The sequence below is a fragment of the Hyaena hyaena genome, unplaced genomic scaffold (genome assembly GCF_003009895.1).
Source record: "Hyaena hyaena isolate Hyena2069 unplaced genomic scaffold, ASM300989v1 scaffold_271, whole genome shotgun sequence".
NCBI classification, from domain to species: Eukaryota; Metazoa; Chordata; class Mammalia; order Carnivora; family Hyaenidae; genus Hyaena; species Hyaena hyaena.
The window spans coordinates 556,702-581,208 of NW_024080902.1; the positions used below are offsets into that span (position 1 = coordinate 556,702).

The 24,507-nt window shown below is 36.7% G+C and overlaps 1 protein-coding gene across 1 annotated transcript in view; it reads left to right on the forward strand.

The window, feature by feature from the left end:
• The window catches only part of ADGRB3 (adhesion G protein-coupled receptor B3), a 439,933-nt gene extending 420,334 nt beyond the window's left edge, over positions 1–19,599 (forward strand). The window contains exons 29-30 of the mRNA XM_039245799.1: positions 8,963–9,067; positions 18,975–19,599. Coding sequence (XP_039101730.1) covers positions 8,963–9,067; positions 18,975–19,163 — 294 coding nt within the window. The 3' untranslated portion in view covers positions 19,164–19,599. The remainder of the gene's footprint in view (positions 1–8,962; positions 9,068–18,974) is intronic.
• Positions 19,600–24,507: the final 4,908 nt, after the last annotated feature.

Here is a 24,507-nt window from a genome sequence, read left to right on the forward strand (position 1 = left end):
TACCTAAAAATATTTATCCTACTTACATTTATTCTAATTTACTTGTTCTTAATGATTATGTTTAGATTATCCAAAAAAACTTGAGACATTAGATGACTAGCCATCAGCCTAAGCTATTTTCATGCTCACAAATTTTGTAAAAGAAATAACATGAACTTACTGCACTTTTAGTAAACCTAGATTGAACAAAAGTTTTATATTTAATGCTGAGAACTCCAAAGACACACATTTTAATTGAGCCAACAGCCTTAAACTAGCTTTTGTACCCAATATTTTCACAAATCATGTGAGCCTGAAAAACATTGGGGTTAGTGTCTATTTCTGAGAACTTAATGTACAAATGCTTCATTTGCAAGCCAATTAAATAGGACTTCTTTTATAAAATAGTTTTGGCACTACCATCCAGAAGGAGAAAAATACCGTGTCTATAATATACATACATAGACATTCATAAACACATAGATAAATGCAAAAAGAGGCCTTAGAAGATGCTTTAAGGGTTTTCTTTTTAATTCAGTAATCTCAGAAGGTAGTCCACTTATAAACAGTTTTAAGTATTCTCCCTGGGTTTAGTAAATTCTTTAATTATGGCCCATAGTTTGGTAGACAAGGAAGTACCAGGGTATTGAGGATGTGGCAGTGGTGCAGGAAGGAAAGAGGAAGCTGGTACTAGACAGAGGACAGGAGGACAGAGAAAGGAAAAGGTGACCTCAGAAGCCCTTATCTCTACTTTGAATTGTTTGTTTTTCTTGGCTAATTTAGAAACGTTATTTTGCAAAGACCTGATTTTAGAGTCTTGGATACATTTGGAAAACTGCAGACACCAATTAAAATAGGCATCCTATTTAGTCTGTTTAATTTTAGAGCTGTCATCTTCTAATTTTGTTCTGGAAAAACAAGTTTGGTGAGGTCAACAGTTCTCCATAGTGGTCACAGAAGTTCTAAATGGTCCAGGGTGAAGTTGTTCTATTTGGTTAAGAATGTACATGACGGGGGCGCCTGGGTGGCTTAGTCGGTTAAGCGTCCGACTTTCGCTTAGGTCATGATCTCGCAGTTCGTGGGTTCGAGCCCCGCGTCGGGCTCTGTGCTGACTGCCAGCTCAGAGCCTGGAGCCTGTTTCAGCCTGTGACTCCCTCTCTCTCTGACCCTCCCCTGCTCACGCTGTCTCTCTCTCTCCTAAAAATAAATAAAAACATTAAAAAAAAATTAAAAAAAAAAAAAAAAAAAAAGAATGTACATGAGGAACAGCCATAGTTTTGAACACAAAACTGGCCAGGGTCCCAGAAGGAGGACCCTCTGGAAAGAATTTAGAGGACTGTGATCCCAGAGGTTCAGCAAACAAATGAGCAGACACTAAAAGTCTGATGCCTTCGAGAATAAAATCAGAGAGCTCAACCAAAAGGAGGCTTGACTCTGACAAGAGGCTTACCAAGCCAAAAGGAGAAAGGTGACTCAGAGATGGTGCAAGAGGCTGCAGTGGGTACCATACACCCTGTCTGGGGTTGTTATTTCCTCAGGGGTTCATCTTCTCCATATTCCACTTCTGACACCATGTAATGTCAACCTTAAAAATTAAGGTTGCTTAAGTCTGCATGCTGGGTATGCAGACTGTGATGAGTCCTGGGGCATGAGAGCTCGCCCTTCCTGGAATCCTCACTCCATTTTGAAAAGATTCCTTTATTCATTTTCACAGTCATAGGCATTCAATAAATTACTATGGGAAGAATGATTTAAAATTGAAATTAGTCTAGGTTGCTTTAAAAAAAGTTATCAAACACTATATCTGATTTGGAGCAGAGACCACTATAGAAAATGGACTATGGAGGCAGCACCTCAAAGACAGCCATACTGGACTTCAAAGATATTTACATGATACACAACTCAAGAAGATGAATGGCAGGTAGAAATTCCAGGAGGAGGAAGAGGTATGGATGGGGGTTGGCTAAAGGCTAAAGTGTGGAATGCTCAAGACACCAGAGGCAAATTAAAATTCACCGAAACATGAGAGCTATAGGTAAGAAGAAGAAGTAATTTAGAAACCATATAGTAAAGAGCCTGCACTCCAAGGGAAGAGTTTTTTATCTAATTTATAACAGAAGCTGCTAAAGTTTTCTGTTCTATTGTGTTCTGTTTGTTTTTTAGTGAGGAATGACTTGCCCTGATCTGAGATATAGAAAGATGACTATGGCAGTAATAGGAAGGAGAGATTGATGTAGGTGAATGAAGAAGTTGAAATACAAATTATGAAGTGTCTAGTCCAGGCAAGAAAAATGAGGTGGTAGGAAAAGAAAGGAATGAAGTGCATGGCAGAGTCTAGAACTGTAGAATTTGGTCCTTAACTGAAAATAGGGGAGCAGAAAAAAGAGGACCCTGCGTTTCCAATAGTAGCACTGACAGATCTAGGAAAAGCAAGCAGACGTCTAGTTAAGCCAAGTTGCATTTTAATACCTTGGGGATTAAGGTGCCTAATATGATGTTAAATCAGAAATATCAGGCAGGTAGTTTAAATTGTCTGTCTTAGGTTGAGAGCAAATATGAAGGAATGATTAGGAATGCAGTTAGAAATATCTCAAACTGCAATAGGCAATATTATCCATTCCGTGTTACATATAAAATGGATAGAGAGGTATTTATTTTTATCTCCCCTTCTGAAAACATGGGGATCAACCTTGGCACATTCTTCCATGGAACCACGTAGCCTCTTAAAAAGACTTTAGAATGTTCCTTTGAAGTTCCTAATGAACCTCACACATCCAGCAAACCCATGCTTCTCAAACTGGGGAGAAGTGATGGTGAGCAGAGAGCACAAGAAAGCATCAGTCCAGGACAATTATGGCCCATCTTTGTGGCGACCTGACTTTTTAGATTTTGGGGAACATAAGGTGAAAGATTTTATATTAATTTATATTGTTAAGAACACAACTAAGCTATGGCACAGAAGATAAAATTTATATTATATTCTAAATATAAAGCATGCAATTTCAAAGAAATGTCTTACTCATAATAGGCCCCTTTCTGTTTTGTCCCTGATCCCCTGCAATAAGTACTCTGTTAGGCAATCAAGCACACTTTGAGAGGAAATGTTTGAGCACCAAGTCCTATGCTACATCCATCTTTTCTATAATACTAAATTAAACTGCTGCAAATATCTGAAGCCAAGTATATCCTTGAGTGACAGTGACAAAATAAAAAATAATGTAGACCTTACTCAGTTCTTTTTTAGTTCCCTTGTCTAATTTAAGTCCCGGATATATATATATTCAAATAGAAGCATGCATGAAACATAACTAGATGCTAGTAATGTCAAGCAGTCCATGGGGCTCCAGGTTCTGTCTTAGGGATACTCAGGGGCTCTAGCCAGAGAAAGGTACATAAATCATTCTCTATTCACAACACAGCTTCAAGAATCAAAATTAATTCCTGCAGTGTGTGTTGCTTCCTTAACATTAGTTTTCATTTACTTCAGACTGGTATTCAACAGCCCACTCTGGATTGAGGACTCCTATGCAATGCAAAAAAAAAAAGAAAAGAAAAGAAAAGAAAAATGACCATAGGTGTATACTAGTAAATATGAACTATGACAGTATTGGTGTCTATATTCCTATGGCTAGAAAAGGTAACTTAAGCAAAGTAGTGTCTTAATTCTATGGCATATGATTTCCAGGCCCCTTACTCTAAAGTTTATAGTTGGAAGATTCTCCAACTTTTTCTAACAATCTCTCTTGTTTCTAAAAATCTGCATATAGAAATGCCTATCTTATCTGTAGTTTAGACTTAAATCCCAACTCTGTAATTCACACTTCTGAATTTAGAAAACTTCCAAGCAGGTTGTTTAAAACCCACCTGCAAGCCCCTTTTTAAGCCCCTTGTTAGGAAAATAAGAGATCACAATAGCGTCAGAATGAGGAGGCAGGGTTCCTGTCTGCGGCCAATAAAAGAAGTCTCCTCTTCAGCAGGGAGACCTCTAAACTAGAAGGAGAGAAGGCAAGATTTATGATACCCATCTATGTTGCAAGCACCTTCCCTGGCCTGTATACCTATGCCATCACAGTAATTTCATTTATCCTGTGGACATTTCTTGAGCACCTACTAAATATCAAACACTGTGCTAGGTGTCAGGGATACAAAGGTAAGTGTCTACAAGGTGCTTGGAGACACAATATGGAGATCAGACCTTCAAAAGATAATTGCAGTACTTTATGGGATAGTTGCAGGGTGATCGATATCCAGTTTATGGACTTACTGCAGAAAGCATCGACCCACCAGTGTTTGTTTCACCCGCTTTTCCATCTGAATAGGGCATCATCACAAACCTGAATAAGCTAAAGGAGGGTGCTTCCTGAATATGCAAGTGTTTCTAAACAGCATGCTGAGAGAATTGACTTTGGATTCAAAATGCATTCCAGCTGTCTCACCACTGATGTGAGCTTGGGAGCTTTACTTAGCCTCCTGGGCTTCGGTCTCTTATTCAACAAAGGGAGATAATGACTATTACCTCCCTGAGTTATTGTGAAGATTGAGAAAGATAATAATGGCTACCATTTCTTAAGTGGCTCTTACCTGTGTCCTCCAGTAATCCATGATTTATATCCCGTTTTAAATCTTCAAAACAACCCAATAAGCTTATTCTGACTACTGAAACTGGAGCTCCAAGGACATGACATTCTGTGCCTCAGACCACACAGTTTGAAAGTGATGGGACTGAGATCTAAATTCAAGTTTGTCCAGACCCAGAGCTGTGAGGTCTGACATGTCCCAAGTATTTATCCTAGAAGAGGGCCTGAGAAAGGGTAGAGGTTCAAAACATACACGTTTGTTCACACCCGGATTTTTTCTCAAGTATCTGAAATTCATCACTTTACAACCTATCACTTTTTCCTATATATAAACAATTAAGGCAGTCATCCTTGAGTTACCAAGACGTAAAATAAAAGATAAGAGTTTTGGGGTACCTGAGTGGCTCAGTTAAGTGTCCGACTTCGGCTCAGGTCATGACCTCGCAGGCTGTTCGTTCTAGCTGGAGTCCGGCTCTGTGCTGACAGCTCTGAGCCTGGAGACTATTTCCGATTCTGTGTCTCCCTCTCTCTCTGCCCCTCCCCCACTCATGCTCTCTCTCTCTCTCTCTCTCTCTCTCTCTCTCCCCCTCTCTCGCAAAAATAAACATTAAAAAAATTTTTAAAGAGATAAGAGTTTTATGAAATATGCTATTTCGGGAGATACTTTTCTGCAGTTAGGTTGCTGATCCTCTCATGACAGCGGTCACACACAGCTTCAAAAAAATGTCATAATAACCTGAGTACAAGGGAGCATTACCAAGCATTTCTCTTTATTGCAAAAGATGTCTCTGTTATTTGACAGGTATTATAACTAAAGCAACCTGAATTTTATGTATAGTGTCAATGAGAACATATTTGTTTATTTAAAAAGAAAATCTACATGAGGTATAGTGTTATCTTCACAAAGTTTTAGAAAACTGAGTTTTCATAGGAATCGATTTCTTTGGAACACAAGATGTGTTTTGGCCACCAAAAGAAAAAAAAAGTGAACAGATAGAACCTTAAGGTGAGTAGCCATTAAAGTTTTTTTTTTAGGACCAGTGGGATTTATTTATAAGCACAAAAACTTCAAATTATGTGGTTAAGACCATCAAAAGGCATGGGTGCTACAGATAATTATTCAGTCCAATAAATAAATAAGGGGAAACCCATATTATTCATGAAAACTAAAACCACAGCATGTTTTTATCCCCAAACATTGCTGGGTTGGAAACTCTCCAGTACTCACTGTGATGCTGGCCTTCATGTCAGTGGACGCTTCCCCACTAAAAAAGCTGAAGGGTGTACTTAAGTCAGTGAACAAAAAGGAATCATGAGCCCATGACAGATATGTGTGCTCTTGATGGGCAGCTCCTGTGTGGTGCTTCTGTCAGAGCCACCAGGCCATCACTGCTATGGTGATTTCTGGCTGTGCCAAGGTGACAGTTTCAAATTAGAGTGACTATCTGGCATGAGGATGTATTTGCAATTAATGTTTGTAGATAGGAAGGGTCCCGAAATTCAGTATCCAAATTTTTAATTTCTTTCCATCTTCTTTGCAAGGTCCTTGAGCTTTATTTTTCAGGGTTGCTTTCATGAACCTGTGTAGAACATTGCAAAATGTTTCTTGGTTCTGTAAAACTTGCGTCCACCATATATATTTCTGTGTATGTTCTAGCAACGTAGCTCCTTAAAATAAAGTCCACTCAGTTCAGAATCAGCTGTGGCCTATTCAGTCAGAATAGGATGATAAAAGCTCCAATCAATTAACATATCCTAATTGCCATGGGATATATTTAACACTTTGCTTCATTAAACATGCTTTACCCAATAGAACTATTTGGTTGCAAGAGACAGAGAGTGACTCTGACTAACAAACAAAAGAGAGCTTTGTTGGAAGGATATGGATAAACTGACCTTCTAACCAGCAGACAGGAGGCACAGCCATAATAAAGTTTCACTCCCCAGTGCAAAGTCAGGGTCCTCTCATACGAGAAAAGGTAAATGGAGACTGCACATCATAGGCCCACCTTAAAATGAGGAAGCTGTGCCAATAACATCAACTGTCTTACAAGAAAATGTGTTTCTTGTCTTGGGAAAAGAATGATCTCACTGAGGAAAGGGCTTAAGATTAAAAATTATACTAGAAATTCTCTGAATTTCAGAAAATGGAAGAGAGAACAAACAAGATGCAAGAATAACTGATTTGAGAATTTTCAAGTTAAAAAAGAGTATACAAAAACTTGGGAATCTGCTCCCTTTGCATTTATTTTAGCGAGTTCCCCTAGCACTTACTCTCATAGCCCCACAATTGTTTTACTTATCTCAGTTCTAAAATAACATGTATTTGATTTCTTATGTGATTATTGCCTATGTCCTCCATTACATACCTCAAGCTATAAGAGGGGAGAAACTGTAACAGATTTTGCACAGCATTGTTACTTAAGCAGCTAACACGATATATGGTGTTCATGAATATGTATTAACTGACAGAATGAAGTGTCTTTAGAGAAATGTCAGTAGCGTGACTTTAGTACTACTGCACCCTAGCAGAAAATAGCTACATGGTAATAAGATTCATTATTATGAGAAACGCTATTTGTAAGTTAGAGCCACAGTTAATATTCTGATGACTATAGTTTTATTTTAAAGGTACTCCCTGTGACACAAGTAGTATTTTAATCAGTGTCTTAGGCCCTGGTACTGCAAGGGAATATTTGAGTCCCTGGGGATAGAATGTATTTTGTTATGTTTGCCAGTTTATGTGGTCCTCAAAATCCCTCCACTGAGTTGCTTATGCAAATCCTCCCTCTCATAAATCTCCATCAGCCATTGCTAGTCAAATTATGTTTGCCTGGTGTTTCTCTGTAAATCCTGCAAATCTGTTTCCTGTACTCTCCCCAAAACTGATGGGAAGTTAATCACTCTGTAATTGCTTGCTATGTTTCATGTCCTCATCATGAGTAATGTTGCCATGTTCTCATCCTCAACCACCTGATTCGTTAACAGCCAACTCCTAGAACTAAGAGGAGCAACCATGAAAATAATTCAGTTAGAGCAAGACTTAAAATGTCAGAATTCTCTCATAAAAGTAGGCTAATGAAAATAGAAGAAATTAGCTAAACAAAGTATTGCCTAACACAGAGTCATTAAATATAGGGAATTAAATTTGGTATAACAGAGAATAAGGCTTTTTAAAGTATGATAAAGATTTAATTTGCATTTCTCTTTTGCTTTTTTTCCCCCCAAGGAGATAGTGTTCTCTACAAGTGTCTTTTTAGAAGAAAACCATTCTTTATAGATCTTCCCCTAAAGATATATTTCCTTTCCTTTTGAAAATATTTGGTAATTAAAATAAATCATAGCTTAAGCAATGGTTTAAGCAATTGGTATGTTTGAATCCTACCTTAAGCATGAATACAATACACCTCCAAAACCCACATGAGCACATGCTTTACAATGCTATAAAATCTTATACAAACATGGAGTCACAATCTTGGAAAATCACTGAAATATTGATTTTTAACTTTTAAAATCAGAATTGAAGAAGGTACTTTCTCCTTTAAAATAATACTTGTAAATACAGAGGATTTATTATCCTCTCTATAAATTGCTCTGTAATAGAATGGATTCAGCCCATGATACTTACCCTGAGGTCATTTTTATTTAGAACTCTATCTGTTGAGTTATGATGAAGTTGGGAGACAAGGACGTAACCAGGGATAAAGAGTATTAAGATATTTGTATCAGTGATTTGAGTAGTTCATCTACTACACAATTTATGCTATGAGTCCTTTCATTAAGATTCCGTTCCATCTTGTAAACAAATATATGAAACCTATGGGTCAGATTTTCTTTCTGCAAAGCTCAATCATTATTCAAGGAAAGTGTAAGATTTTAGGTCTCACATATATTTCAGACACTTTAGTGCTTTGAGTCAGCCTTAAAAGGCAGTGCCTGGGAGCTTGCTCCCCCTTTAGTACAGCCGGCTAGGATTTTAGTGTTTATGGAAATAAAACATTAAAAAAAGTAATATTTCCCATGAGAAACATTGAGAGACTTGGGTGCTTTACAAGTCCAAATTTTTAAACATTTTTTTATGTTATTACAATTTTTGTAAAACAGCTTTAACTTTGAGTGATGAAAATCTTACACAGGAATGACTGCTACATTTTTAATGCACCCACAAGAGAAAACTATTTTTTGGTAATCTTGTAAGTGGAAATAAAGCCAATTCTTCATGTTTAAGAAGTGCTGACTAGGAAACAAGGATTGGCTGCAACTCATTTGCATTTTTGGTGTCTTTAGGGACTTCTTGGTTCCTGCCAAACTTGATTTTCCTTATTAGTTAAAGTGAAAATATTAAAGCTCTTTTTAAAAGGTATAAATCAAATTAGAAATGGGAACGACTCTGTTCTCTTTTACAGAAGGTCATGCATACAAGGAAGAGACATATGGAACTGTTTCAGGAGCTGAATCAGAAATTTCAAACTTTGGACAGATTTCGGGACATACCAAATACAAGCAGTATGGTGAGTATGCTTTACCTCATCAATGCCTGGCCCCACATTGATGTATCACGTCAGCTATTACCTTTGCCCTCCAGGAGCTTTTCACTGTCTTGTGAACCCAAGACTGGCATCCAGAGGAAAAAAAATAATGCTACAAAACGTATTCTGGAAGTACTAAGAAACAAATTAGGAATGATAGACTCTTTAAGCATTTTTATTCCTATTTTAAACATTTTCATTCATAAGCTTTAACTGGAATTATATATCAAAAATGTGTTAGGTTCACCTGGCCCTTTTTTGATCACTAAAAGTCAGTTGATTCATATACTCAAATAGCTTTTCCATTTTCATTTGAATGTCTGGCATTTTAAGGTCATAAAATGTATGTGTGTGTGCATGAATATACACTCTGTTACCTGAAACAAAGTATTAGGGTTTGTCTCCAGGAGATTCACTTGTTGAACAAGTGACAAGAGTTTTGAGAAATACATCAACATTGGAGACTTTGGTTGTTGATTGGACCATTTTTTTCTCATTAATTCACACTACTGCAGTCTAAGTATTAGAAATTCATAGGGGCGCCTGGGTGGCTTAGTCGGTTAAGTGTCCGACTTTCGCTTAGGTCATGATCTCGCGGTGTGTGGGTTCGAGCCCCGCGTCGGGCTCTGTGCTGACTGCCAGCTCAGAGCCTGGAGCCTGTTTCAGTCTGTGACTCCCTCTCTCTGACCCTCCCCTGCTCACGCTGTCTCGCTCGCTCTCTCTCCTAGAAATAAATTTTAAAAAAAACATTAAAAAAAAAAAAAGAAATTCATCACATCATATTTTGCGGTTGCCATGTACATGGCACAGATATAGCTCCAGAGAAGGCTATGTAATTATTTCTGAGAGCACTGAATGAGGAGTCTAGAAATCAGTATACCAGTGAAAGCTCCCCCAAGAACTATCTGATCTTGACAAAATTACCCAGCTCAAGTTTTGAACATTGAACTTAGAAAACAATAATTAATGCCTTCTTTGGTTCTCATAACACTTTCCAGAGCAGGTAGGGCACTTGAGAGGTTAAGAAGCTGAAACTCAGCTCTAAGAGGGCTGGGGCTGCCATCTGACTCCATTGTTCTTCACTTCAAAAATAGTGCTTTTGCTCTGCCTTACACCTTTGCAGCCCTCCCCCTCCTCCCAACATATATATGGTATATGTACATCACTGTAAAAGATATGGTATTTGATCACTTTCTAACTCTAGTGAGTCTTGTATATGTGTGTTATGAGTCTAAGTCCTAGCTTCCTGATTAGTAACATCAGCTTATGAGAACAAGAATTTACATACCTTTGTTTTTCTTGTATTCCTCTCAGTACTGGTACAATGCTGATCATGGTAATTTATCAGTACATAGCTGCTCTTGATTTATTGAATGTTTCTTCTGATAGTTCCATCTGTGTTTGTTAAATGAAGATTATAAGAAATACAATAGACCTTAACTCTTAATTGGTCTGTAAATAATTCACGTATACATCAACCTATTTTCCTCCATACAGCAAGAATCACACATCATTTGTTATCATCAATACAACGCTGGGCATATAGAAGACACTTATATGTAATGAGTCGTTCTTTCTTATCTACTCCTCCTAATATTGGGCCGTCAGTTTTTAGTTTGCCAGGCAAATGAGAATTGCACCATTGAGATTAGAACTAAACACATTAGCTACTCATTCTGGAACATTGAAAGCTAACATTGAAATAAATTGAAGAAACGTCATTTGTCTTTTTTTAAAAAAGGAGAGGGTTATGTTTACAAATCTGAAAGCCTTATGCAATAGCTACAGCTGGCTGACTGCTATAATATGATTGTAATTTCCCCTAGTTGTATGGTCTGGGTATTAAATCATTAATGGCACAAATATCTGTATCTCCGTTTCCTGACAACCAAAATAGCCTACTAATTACACTACATCTCAGCAGCAGCACGCCTTTTCTAGAAAAGATTTATAAATATTTATAATTTGGAAGGTTAGGAGTGGGAAGGATAGAGTTGTCATTGCTGCTTGACTATTGTCCTAAATATCTGAGAACAGGAAAAAAAAGAGTTCCTTATTCAGTTTTGATTAATAATGAACATGTGAGTGAGTTCATTATACTTAATTCAGTCATAATTCATGTGGCACATTGCTAATGAAAAACTGGCATAATTGGGTAGAGAAAGACATTTTCAAAACAAAAATCTCAAAGTCTTTTCCTTTTTTCTGGCTACTAACTCATAACACCTGCCTAACACTGCAAATGATGGTAATTATGTAGAATTTGGGGAATCAAAGGGAACCCAAAAGACCATTTCGTGCATTTCCCTGCTTCCAGGCAGGACGTCTAAATCACATGACAAAGAAAAGGCAGTGTTAAAAGAATGCTCTTACTTTGAGTGTGTCTCACAAACTCTTCACCAGCAAGATCTCTTTCCCCCAAGGAACTTCTCCAAATTCTTACTTTTTTAGAATACAGAATAAATATACTCTCTTTCCCTTGTCCCCAGAATTGGTAGATTATTAGAAGGAGGGTAAGGAAAAAGAAAGGGAAGGAGGAAAAGAGAAATGGGTAGATGGAGGAAGGGAGGGACTTGTCCAGAAGTGACTAGTCTGATCCTGGACCCATGAACTATGGGAAATGCTCAGGTGGCCCTGCTGTGGTCCAGCTGGCCACGAATTCTCATATTCAGCTAACATTCCATTTCCGTGTATACAGCCTAAGACAAAATTAGCATCTTTGGAAGCTTCATGTATGTTGGCTTATACTGAGTTTATAATTTTTTTTTATTGTGGTAGAATAACAGCATTAGTTTCAGGCATACAACATAATGGTTTGCTATTTTGTAGACATGCAAAATGATCACCCAGTTAACCTAGTTTCCTCCTGTCAGTGTATCCAGGTATATAATATACGATATTGTTATTACATCTCCATGACTTATTTATCTTAGAAGTCTGTACCTTTTGACCTCCTTTTTCCATTTCAACCTTCTCCCAAACCCCCTCCCCACTGGAAATCAATCTGTTCTTTACACTTATGAGTTTTGTTTCTTCATTTGTTTTGTTGTTATATTGCACATATAAGCGAAATTATATGGTGTTTGTCATTGTCTGTCTGACTTATTGCATAAGCATAATGACCTGTTGTCACAAAAGGCAAAATTTCATTCTGTATGAGTAGTATTTCATTGTGTGCATGTGTGTATGTATATATATGGTGTGTGTATGGCACATTTTCTTTATCCATTTGCCCATCAGTTGTACACTTGTGATGTTTTCCATTATCTTGGCTATGTAAATAATGATGCAGTGAATATAAGGGTACAAAATGTCTTTTCAGATCAGTATTTTCATTTTCTCCAGATAAATACCCAGAAGTGTAATTGCTGGATCATATGATGGTTCTGTTTTTAGTTTAGGAACCTCCATACTGTTTTCCACAGTGGCTACCCCAGTTGACATTTCCACCAACAGTGCACAAGCGTTCCTTTTTCTCCACATTTCTGCCAACATTTTTTATTTCTTGTCTTTTCGATAATAGCCATTCTCACAGGCATGAGATACCTCATTGTGTTTTGGTTTGCATTTCCCTGGTGATTAGTGATGTTGAGCATCTCGCCTATTAGCCATCTGTGTCTTCTTTGGAAAAACATGTATTCAGAATCTATGCCCATTTTTTAATTGCATTGTTTTTGTTGTTGAGTGTATGAGTCCTGTATATATTTTGGATGTTAATACCTCATCGCATATATGATTTGCAAATATCTTCTCCCATTCAGTTACATTTTTATTCAGTTGATGGTTTCTTTTGCTGTGCAGAACCTTTTTAGTTCGATGTAGTCCCATTTGTTTAGTTTTTCCTTTTCTTACCATTGCCTTTAGAGTCGGATCCAAAAAAATGTTGCCAAGACCTGTGCCAAAGAGCTTTCTGCCTGTGTTTTCTTCTAGGAATTTTATATTTTTTAATCTTATTTTCCAAGTTTTTAATGCACCTAGAGTTCATTTTTGTATATGGTGGAAGATATTAGTCCACTTTAATTGTTTCACAGGTCACTGTCCAGTTCTTTCAACACCATTTCATGAAGAGACTGTCCTTTTCCCCACTGTACATTCTTGCCTCTTTTGTTGTAAATTATTTGAACATATATGCATGGGTTTATTCAGAGCTGTTTATTCTGTTCTATTAATCTACGCGTCTGTTTTTAGGCCGATACTATACTATTTTGATTACTATAGCTTTGTGATATAGTTTGAAATCAGGGAGCATGATGTCTCCAGCTTTGTTCTTTTTATTCCAGATTGCTTTAGCTATTTGGGATCTTTGTAGTTCTGTATAAATTTTAGAATTGTTCTGTTTCTGTGAAAAATGCCATTACTATTTTGTTAGGGATTATATCAAATCTATAGATTGCTTTGGGTAATATGACATTTGAACAATATTAATTCTTCCAGTCTATGAGCATGGCATATCTTTCCATTTATTTTTGTCTTCTACATTATCTCTCATCAATTTTTTATAGTTTTCACTGTATAAGTCTTTTACTTCTTACTTCTGTTTATTCTTAGATACTTTATTCTTTTTGATAGAGTTGTAAATGGAATTGTTTTCTTGACTTCTCTAACAGTTTGTTGTTAGTGTATTAGAACACAAAGGATTTTTATATATTTTGTATCCTGCCACTTTACTGAATTCATTGGTTTTGACAGTTTTTTGGTGGAGTCTTTAGGGTTTTTGATTTGTTTTTAATGTATTTTTTTTGTTTTGGCGGGAAGAGAGCACTAGTGGAGGAGGAGCAGAGAGAGAGGGGGACAGAGGATCCCAAGTGTGCTCCGTGCTGAGTGCAGTGGTGAGCCTGATGCAGGGCTCAAACTCAAAAACTGTGACATCGTGACCTGAGCTGAAGTCGGACGCTTAACTGACTGAGCCACTCAGGTGTCTCTTTAGGGTTTTTTACACATAAAATTATGTCACTTGCTAATAGGGACACTTTTACTTATTTTGTTTCCAATTTGGATGTTGTTAATTTCCTTTTCTTGCTTAATTGCTTCAGCTAGAACTTCCAGTATTATATTGAATAAAAGTGGCAAGAGTGGCCATCTTTGTCTTGTTCTTGATCTTAGAGAAGTTTTTAGCTTCTCACCACTGAGTTTAATGTTAGCTGTGGGCTTGACATATATAGCATTTATTATGTTAGGACACATTCACTCTATAGCCACGTAGTTAAGAGTTTTTATCATGAAATGATGAATTTTGTCAGATGTTTCTGCATCTATTGAAGTGATTATGTGATTTTTATCCTTCATTTTGTTAATATTCTTCATTAAAATCACATTCTTTGATTTGCAGACGTTGAACCATCTCTGTGTCTTTGGAATAAATCACATTTGATCATGGTATATGATTTTTTTAATGTATTGCTTAAAATTCAGATTGCTAATATTTATTGAGGATTTTTACATCTGTGTTCATCAAGGATAATAGCCTGTAATTTCCTTATATGTGGCATCCTTTTCTGGTTTTGGTATCAGGGTAATACTGGCCTCATGAGTTTGGAAGTGCTCCTTCTTTTTCAACTTTTGGAAGAGTTTGAGAAGGATTGATATTAAATCTTCTTTGATTACTTGATAGAATTTACCAGTAAAGCCATCTGGTCCTGGACTTTTGTTTGTTGGGAGGATTTTGATTACTGATTCAGTCTCCTTGCTAGTAATCAGTCGATTCATTTTCTGGTTCTTCATGATTCAGTCTTGGAAAATTGTCTGTTTCTAGGAATTTATTCATTTATTTTAGGTTGTCCCATTCTGTTACATTTGTTATGTCCAATTTGGCATATAATTGTTCATACTAATCACTTATCATCCTTGTTTGGTATTATTTATAACATCTCCCTTTCATTTCTGTTTCATTTATTTGAACCCTTTCTCTTTTTTTCTTAGAACCAGCTCTTTGTTTCGTTGGTTTTACTATTGTCATTTTAGTCTCTATTTCATTTATTTACACTCTGATCTTTATTTCCTTCGTTCTGCTAACTTTGGGCTTTGTTCTCCTTTTTCTAATTCCTCAGGGTGTAAAGTTAGAATGTTTGAGATATTTCTTGTTTCTTGAGGTAGGCTTGTGTCCCTGTGAACTTCCGTCTTAGAACTGCATTTACAGATCACATAGATTTATTATGTTTTATTTTCATTTTTGCCTCAAGGTATTTCATTTCTTTGATGTTATTTTGTGATTGATTTTCTGTTTCATACAATTGTGTTTTAAATAGATGATTTCAGTCTTCTTAAATTTATTGAGACTTGTTTTGTGGCCTAACATATAACCTATCCTGGAGAATGTTCCATGAGGACTTGAGGAGAATGTGTATTCTGCATGTATCTATTAAATCCATCTGGTTTAGTGGGTCATTTAAGGCTGATGTTTGACTTTCTGTCTGCATGATCTATCATTGATATACGTGAGGTATTATAGTCCCCTGGTATAATTGTATCATTATCAATTTCTCCCTGTAAGTCTGTTACAATATATGTTTTATTTATGTGCTTCTAGGTTGGGTGCCTACATACAGATTTATATCTTCTTTTTGATTGACCCCTTTATCATTATGTAATGCCCATAATCTTTTATTAGTCTTTGTTTTAAAGTTTATTTTGTCTGACTTAAGTACAGCTGCCACAGCTTTCTCATGGTTTCCATTTGCATGAAACATCCTTTTTCATCCCTTCACTTTTAGTCTGTGTGTCCTTACAACCGAGGTAAGTCTCTTATAGGCAGCGTAAACATGTCTTGTTTTTTTTTATCCATTCAGCTATTATGTCTTTTGATGGAAGAGTTTAGTATATTTACATTTAAAGTTGTTATAAATAGGTATGTGCTTAATTGCCATTTTGTAACTTGTTTTCTGCCTGTTTTTATAGTTCTTCTCAGTTCCTTTTGTCTTCTCGCTCTCTTGTGGTTTGATGCTTATCTTTAGTTTTATGTATCTACTACAGATTTTAGCTTTGTTGTTACCCTGAGGCTTACATATATCAACCTGTATATATATATATATACATACCAGTCTACATTAATAGCAAGTTAAGTTTGCACACATTCTAAAACTCTACATTTTAACCGCCCACCCCAACATTTGACGTTTTTGTTGTTCCATATCACATTTGTGTGTGTGTTCCATAATTAATTGTTGTAGTCATTATTCTTACTACTTTTGTATTCTTGGCTGGGATTTTTGCTTGCAGCACGTTGAATTGTTGTTTCACTTGATGTCCTGTAGGTCCCTTTAAGCTTTCTTCACTTTTTGGTTTTTTTGTGTGTGGTGCTCTGTTTGGGTGAGTTCTACTGCTGGATACAGTAGTTCTTTACCACTAAAGCAGCATGGGCCTCAGACCTAAAGGGTGTCCACACTTTTGTGAACAATGGCGAGAACCACAGCACAACTGGGAATACCATGGGAGGCCAGAGGAGATGAATAAGAAAGCCAACCTTATTATTACCCACTAACAGAACCCCTCAGAAATTCAGTCAGTCATATACCGGCAATAATACTGTGAAATTAGAATCTAGACATTGTGACAGAGTTTTAAACTGGCCATTTTAGTTCATGGATCCATGGTCCTTGTCTTCAGAATATAAATTGAAAAGCACATCTGTTTCAAACATAATGAAATCCCTGTTTCCAAAGCAAATGAGCGAATAGTTTACATACCTTGAATTTTTTTTAGGACTGAACTAATAGAACTTTGTCAAGCTAAGGATTCCCAGAAAGCTCCTTTAAGACACAGCCTTTGTCTAAGAAGGATAAATCCTCTCTGTGGCTTGATTCAGCAGAATTCACATCAGTGAACCTTTCAATCAGTGATTGATGATTCAGGTCACTGTAATGCCCTGAAATGTTCAACCATTCCCCATTGCCTACAAAATAAATTCCAAATTGAGTGCCCTGGCATACATTGTCCCTTGTGATCTGGCTTTCAGTTCACCTCTGCCTAGTTACTCTAGTCTTTTTCATTCCAACTAAAATCAGCTGTTCTCAGAGTTGTCCTATCTGCATGTTCTCTGGATTTTTACTTCTCAGTATGCATTGCTTGTTCAGCCACCCAACCTCCAATCACACATGTCTTTATGTTGAAGTTCATGGAAACCAAGTAAATTACTCAGAGTTACATTCATATGAAATGGAGCAACTGGAATTTGGATCTGCATGTATCAGGCTTTACATCATATGCTTCCTAGTGAACCATGTTGGTTTTCCATCTTTATTCTCCCTAGTGCCTAGTATTATGCCCAGCACAGAGCAGCTGATAAATATTAGTTGAGGGGAGCAAGCAAAGAGGGAAGGGAAGAGTTACAAGACTATATAGTTCATAATACTTTGGGATAGTAGACTAAATCAGAATTAATCCGCTCCATGTAGCTTAAAGGTTAAAAACTATCATGTCTTAACTACTAGCTATTTTCTTGTATGTCCTCATGATTAAGGCTAATAAGCATTAAAAACATCTACTGTATTGAAGGCTTTCATTTAATTTCTAGTTATGATAAATATTTCTATAGGTTTTCTCTTTTGTTTATACTTGAGAATGATTTTCAGTATAGTCAGGAGAACCCAGATAATCATTCCAGTACCTGTTTTATATTCCCCCTGCTAATTAATTACAGTCAGTGAAGGCTAAAATTTAGGGTAGAGAGGGGAAGAATAAAGGACACATTCAACAATTATAGCTGCTTAAGTGTTGTAGTTTAATCTGGTCTAAAGAGAATTCAGTCCTGATTTCCTTCTTGTTCTTTGATGTTATTCAGCTTAGTCTACCACATTCAAATTCCCTCATTTTACAGAAATCTTAAAATAACACTATGTAAAATAGATCAAGTTCACTGGTAAATCTTAGCAAAATATCAGGCTATAGAAACGTTGAATAATGTGTACTCATATTTATTGAGCCCCTACAACATGGAAGGTCTGAGTGGTATCCTAATTAAGCAGATCTTAAATCTTAGGTAGTAAGAGGGTGTATACTATGAAACATAATGAAGATTGGCCTGTGGACATTATTTAAAACCCCTTATATCGGTGGAATATATTTTCCAAAAATCTGTGCTCTTTGAAGGGAAGAATGATTTTTGCTAAATTAGTGTGCTACCCAAATATATAGAAAGTTGTGGGGAATTTTCAGCAGGGAAAAAAATAGATCACACAAAGGACACAATAGCATTTTAATACTCTAAGCAGGATAATTTCTTGAATTTGGGTCTGCATGTGACTAAGCAAAGTTAATGAAATTCAGTTTTATGAAATATGACCACTTTGGGACTATTTTTAGTATTACATAATATGCCCCATTACGTATCTTCAAATCTTGTTTATCTCACCAAAGATTCAGCCAAAATACTTAAATTTTCTACGTCTAAATGTTTACTTATTTTGAGGGAGAGAGAGAATCCCTAGCAGGCTCCATGCTGACAGCACCGAGCCCTATATGGGGCCTGATCCCGTGAACCGTGAGATCATGACCTGAACCAAAATCAAATGTTGGATGTTTAACCAATTGAGCCACCCAGGTGCCCCAGATTTTTTACATTTAATCTTAACACAAAAGCTTCTTCCTTCCTCAGTACATAGCTATCCTGACAAGACACCTAAAACACAACATCATCTACTTTGCCTTCCATATATTATTCAATTCCTTTGATTGGTGGAAGTTTTTAGAATAACATAAAGAAGGTGTTCATCAGTTTTTTCAATGAAAGAAAACTAAAATCAAAACCATTTCTTGCAGCTGGCTACAATTTCAAATCATCTCTGAATCATATAAACTGGATTAAGGTCACATGCATGCTTTCTTCCTGGGAACTTCAACAAGTGGAAATCCTTGTCATCAAATAGATGACTCTCTTCTCCTCTCTTCTCAACAGGAAAACCCAGCACCAAACAAGAATCCATGGGACACTTTCAAAAACCCCAGTGAATACCAACACTACACCACAATCAATGTCTTAGATACAGAGGCAAAGGACGCTTTGGAACTGAGGCCAGCAGAGTGGGAGAAGTGTCTGAATTTGCCTCTGGATGTGCAGGAGGGTGACTTTCAAACAGAAGTTTAACGAAGTCAAAATGGACTGAGGTGGACATAAAACAATTTATTGCACTGACACTTAAGACTTGGGAAGCCTGACATTTCTATCTGGACAGTGTGACTATCCTATGTCAGGACCTTCATGTGCCAAATGTCAGTGGTGTTTGCATATGGGAACTTCTCACTAGTGAGGCTAGTGGAGAGAGGACCAGGTGTACAGTTCTGACCATCCTGTGTTGTAAGTACCCGTGGAATGGATTTGTAAGGTAATCTTTATAGATAAACCTCAAGCAACGATTCATGTTGTAACCGCTTCATATGGTTTAGTTTTCAAAAAACTTCACCATGAAGCACAATGTATATATTTATGCAGTTTTTAAAGTTTATAACAGTCTGTTTGGCCATTACTACACTTTTTACTTTATAATATAAAAGCAAAGTTTTTGTCATTAAATGAATGTTTGTTGAGCTACATTCTTCATTGCTTTAAATGCAATAAAGTAATAATCTCACTTTTATATGAATAATATATTTCACATCTTTATTATTGCAGTTTTCTCTAGAAAGCTCTGAGTAGCTTTCTCTGCTGCAACTGTGTATAAAATATTTAAAATGTTGTATGGTGTAAATAAACTTTTGTCTACATATCAGTTTTTTAGTGCATTTTATTTTGGATTTGTTGAACAGAAATTTACATATTTATAAAGTTTTTTTTTCAATACAAATACTGAAAATGTATTCACGGTTTTAATAGCATACCGTTATTACTCCTTTGAGGCTAATGATTTCTCAAATGTAATAGTAGGTTTGTATAGTGCTTCTGTATTTTCTACTCAAACATCCTTTGAAACAATGTACCATGTAAATGGGGCTTGTCAGAAATCTGCTGCCATCATACATTTACATAAATATTATGGTTTTTTCCTATCTTTTTGTGGCAAAAAGACGTTTCCTAGTAGGAAACAGCAAGTTGCCATACAAAACATAATACAGGGAAAATGTTTATTATAAGTAATGAAGTCCATTGCATGTTTCACAAAAGAAACTACTTGTACTATAGTTCTTCATAGCATACAAAAAAAATGAACCGATTCAGGATTTTTAAAATATCTTATCTGTATATTCTCTAGCGGAAGGAAAAGGGGCATGGATGTATTTGGTAGATGCTTTATCTCTGGTTTGAAAAGTGGGAAGTCTGAGGTGAGCTGACTACAAAAGGGCCCCTGGTGTCCTGTGTCGTGGAAAGCCACACCAGTGATGTTTCCTGCTTTCTCAAAGCCTCATGAAAGGAAACGCGGTGCAAAGCATTTCAGCAATTTTGCCGTCCTTTTAATGGATGATGAGATTGTGACTTCCAGGCTGAGGAAGTATAGGGAGTATAAAGGAGATTGGGGTCTTCAAAATTCCTAGAGTGTTTATTTCGATTAGTTTGTTGTTAAACCTAAGCTGCATGGTCTTCTGTGGTCTGTCAGACACTCAAGTGAGCTGGCTCCGGCTACCCATGACCTGGGGGACCCGGCCCTGCAGGCCATGAGTCCAGGCAGAGACAAAGGTGCTTCAACACTCAAGTGCACCACTAAGCTAGAGCCTTAAAAACTGCCCAGCTCAGGCTGAACTCCTGTCAGATACTTATAATGTTCTCAATGTAAAAATGTTAAAAATATATTTTTAACCAGATTTTAAAAAATAAAAGCAACATCAGAATATAACATAACTAAGGAGTGATTTTTCTATAGAATAAACTTCATGCCAATTATAATGTAATTGTAGTATTAAATGCTTATTAAATTTTTAAGATGACTTTCTGGTGACAGAAATATTTAGTAAATTTCTCATTCTCTTTCTATATCACGTGTCTATAAGTACATACATTTGCATATATTTATGGGTATGTATATATACAGACCGATATATATGTAGGTCTACATATATCCATATATCTACATACCCATATATCTACACATGCTTAGCTCCATCTCAGTGACCTATTGAGTGAATAAAAACCATGTAGGACAGTTTCCCATTTCAAACTTGATTGAAAAAAAAAAAAACCCTCAAGAAGCATATATTTCAAAGCATAAATGCTATGTTTAAAAAACAAATTCAATATATTAGACTAATATTTCTTGTAAAACTACAATAGTCACTGCCATAAAACAAAATCTTATATTTTTTTCACTTCTATTTTTCGCGAGTTTTAGTAACAATAGTATTGTATGAAAAGTAACCAGAAATTGCATACTTGAAAATGTTAGGGTCACTTTTTTGTTACTCTAAGAGGGATGCCAGGTTGTAGTGGTGCTTTTCATTTGTTTCTAATCTAGAAGGGAAAATGTATAGGCAGGTCAATAAGTATCAAGGAATCTTAATTTTAAGGGAGCTCTCCTTTGAGTCTACTTCTTCTAAGTTTCCACTGCACATGCACATCCATGTCCTCTGCCAAAGCTGCCTCGCAGCTGTCCGCTTAGACACCGCTGGGCGGTTCCCTCTGAGCCCTGAGCCCACTGCAGTCATGACCTGCGGAGATCTTTGGGCCCTTGGACTGGTAGTCCTTCCCTTTCCTCCACATCTACATTTTTTCTATGCTTCAAGGTACACCTCATATTTCATCTTCACAAAAGTTCTCATGACTTTCCAAGCTAGAAATAATTTCTCCTGTGAACTCTGATGACAATGCTTCTGTACCTCTCTTAGGACTTTTAAAGAAACTTCTACCTTGTTATTTATACACACTTCTGATATCCTCTGGTGGACTGTAAGTGCCTGGAGGGCAGGATTCATGTCTGATCCATTTTTGTATCTCTTAAGGGACCTAGCACAATAATGTTCACACAATAAATGTTTGTTGAATTATTTGTGGAATTTATTTTAGTATTGCTTACAGTCATGCATTCACAGCAAGTCACCCATTCAAAAGTGTTTACTGAATAACTATTATGTGTTTACTTGTATGTTGGATAGAATATAGGGCCTCTGATTTAGGTAGCTCATAATCTACTAAAGATGGAAAATGCAAATGTGGGAGTAAAAATATTTAAATATTAAAAGCTCTTACTACCCTATAATGTCTTTTTGCCCTTAAGATTGCACATGAGGATGGAATTAATTATTCTATAGAAACAGACTCAGGAGAGGTTAGGCAATGTAAGATCATCATAAGTAAATGACAGACACAGTATTAGAGCCCTTCTACTCTGGGGCCATTCTCATGATACCCTGAAGTTTCTACTGTTCTTTTTATCCAAATAGAAATCTCCAAATAGAATCTTTGATTTGAGTCTCCAGATCAAATACAGACTGGTAGTAGAGGCATAAAACAGAAAACATGCATCATCAGCTGCCATGCCGGTGGTGAGGCCAGAAGCTAACTGTAGCAGAAAAGCATGGCTAAGTAAAATAGCAGGTGATCTTAAATAGATTTGTCTCTTTAGTCCATTGTGTGGTTTTATTTGCACCTACTTTACCTTGCAAAGCCTCTTCAAGTGTAGTTGCTCTTTCACTAGTTTGGTGCTTACTTGCACATATGCAACAGGAAACCAAAGAGAGAGGCCAACCTGAACTTTCAGATTGGCTTCAGACCCTCTCTAAAATCATACAGCCACAATTTGAAAAAGTTGAAGTCAATAAACCACTACTTCAGAAAATTTAGATTGCAAATTTTAAATCATTCTCAGCATTTTAGAAAATGTTTACTAGTTTTTTCAAGTTATCTATGTAAAAACTCAAATTCTACAAATTTATATTATTTCACTGAAGAATATGAAAACAAATATGTTTTCAGCATGTCAGTATGCACAAAGTTTCCTAAAATGACAAAATCATCTTCCTCCTAAACACTTCTGTAGTTGAATTCATAACTGGGCTGGTAAAAACAAAACTGAGAATCACAGATGTAGAGATAGAACCAATTTTGTTAGCCAATGAAAATGGCAATTATATTCAGGGGTCAAAAAACAAATTCAGACTTACGTAAGGAAAAATTTCATTTGTAAAGACTATTGGAATAGGGAGAACACTCCAAATGTAAAATCTAGGAGCATCTCAGACATCAGGCAGAAAGGACTTTTCTTTCACAGGCAAGTCGCTAAGACTAGAAAGAACCAGATGCAGTAGAGGGCTGAGCAGATGGTGTGATCAGGTAGTTGAACAAGAAGTGTCTTTGTTGCCGGCTGGCTCTGGGAGAGATTGTTAGGGGAGACTGTTCCACCTTCCAGAGCCTGGCTTATCTCCTAATACTGATTTAAACTCAAGGATGGGCCAGAGTTCAGGGGCCTGGGGAAAGCAAGACACCTAACTGAAGCTTGGTCAAGTTAAGTTTGTGAGTATTTTGTTCAGATTGGTTAGTGGGAACAAACCACTGACCTAGTAATTTCTAAGACAAAGAATAGGAATTTGGTGGGTCTGTGTCCCACTTTGTCATAAGTATATGAGGGATTCATCTGAGGTCTTATCCAATGTCAGAAGGGTGGTTCTTTGCAGTAACTTGTTCCCTGGAATATGAAAGGCTACAGGGACTTCCTGGCTATTGCTGTTTTCCAAGGGCATAGGGCTTAGGTAAAGTTCAACACTGTCATAGGGAAAGAACCCAAGCCCAGTGGAATAAAAAGACCTTTTCAAAATTTAATGTTCACCTAGTAGTGATTAACAGAAAGGATTTTCTCATATTAGACAATAGCTATGGCTCTTCAAGCAAAAATAATTCCAAAGTAAAAATGGTAAATATTGCAAATGAGAGAAAAACACCTAATTTTCTTTAATCTGAACTCACCAACAATCTCTTGATTTGGACTCCTGCTTGTACATTTATACCATACGACTTTCTAGTCAGAAAGACCAGGGGCCTGGAGTGAAGCAGCCTGTCGAAAGGTTAGTTAAGCTAAAGGGAATATTTAGATCTTCTCGATCACAGGTAAACTAACAGATCAATACCTGAAAACCAGCTAGACTGATAAGACTTATCTGTGAGTTTCATCCACTAAAGTCACCTCAAAATACCTAGCCAGATACATCTAGCATTTCTTACATTACATAAAGACAAACAATTCATGGTGAAAATGATTCTTCTGATAGCAACAACTTATGTAAAAGGCCTACAAGCCTTTTGAGGGGTGTCTGAGTACAACTTACTCCTCACCAAAACCATGAAACTCCAATAAGAGGAGAAAACTTGCTTTTAATATGTAATTTTTTTGTTTATTTTTTAAAATAGTTTTTATTTTTGGGAAAGCACAAGTTGGGGAGGGACAGAGAGGGGAGGACAGAGGATCTGAAGTCAGCTCCTGTGCTGATGATCTGACAGCAGTGTGCCCAATGTGAGGCTTGAACACACAAACTACAAGATCATGGCCTAAGTCAAGTCAGATGCTCAACCA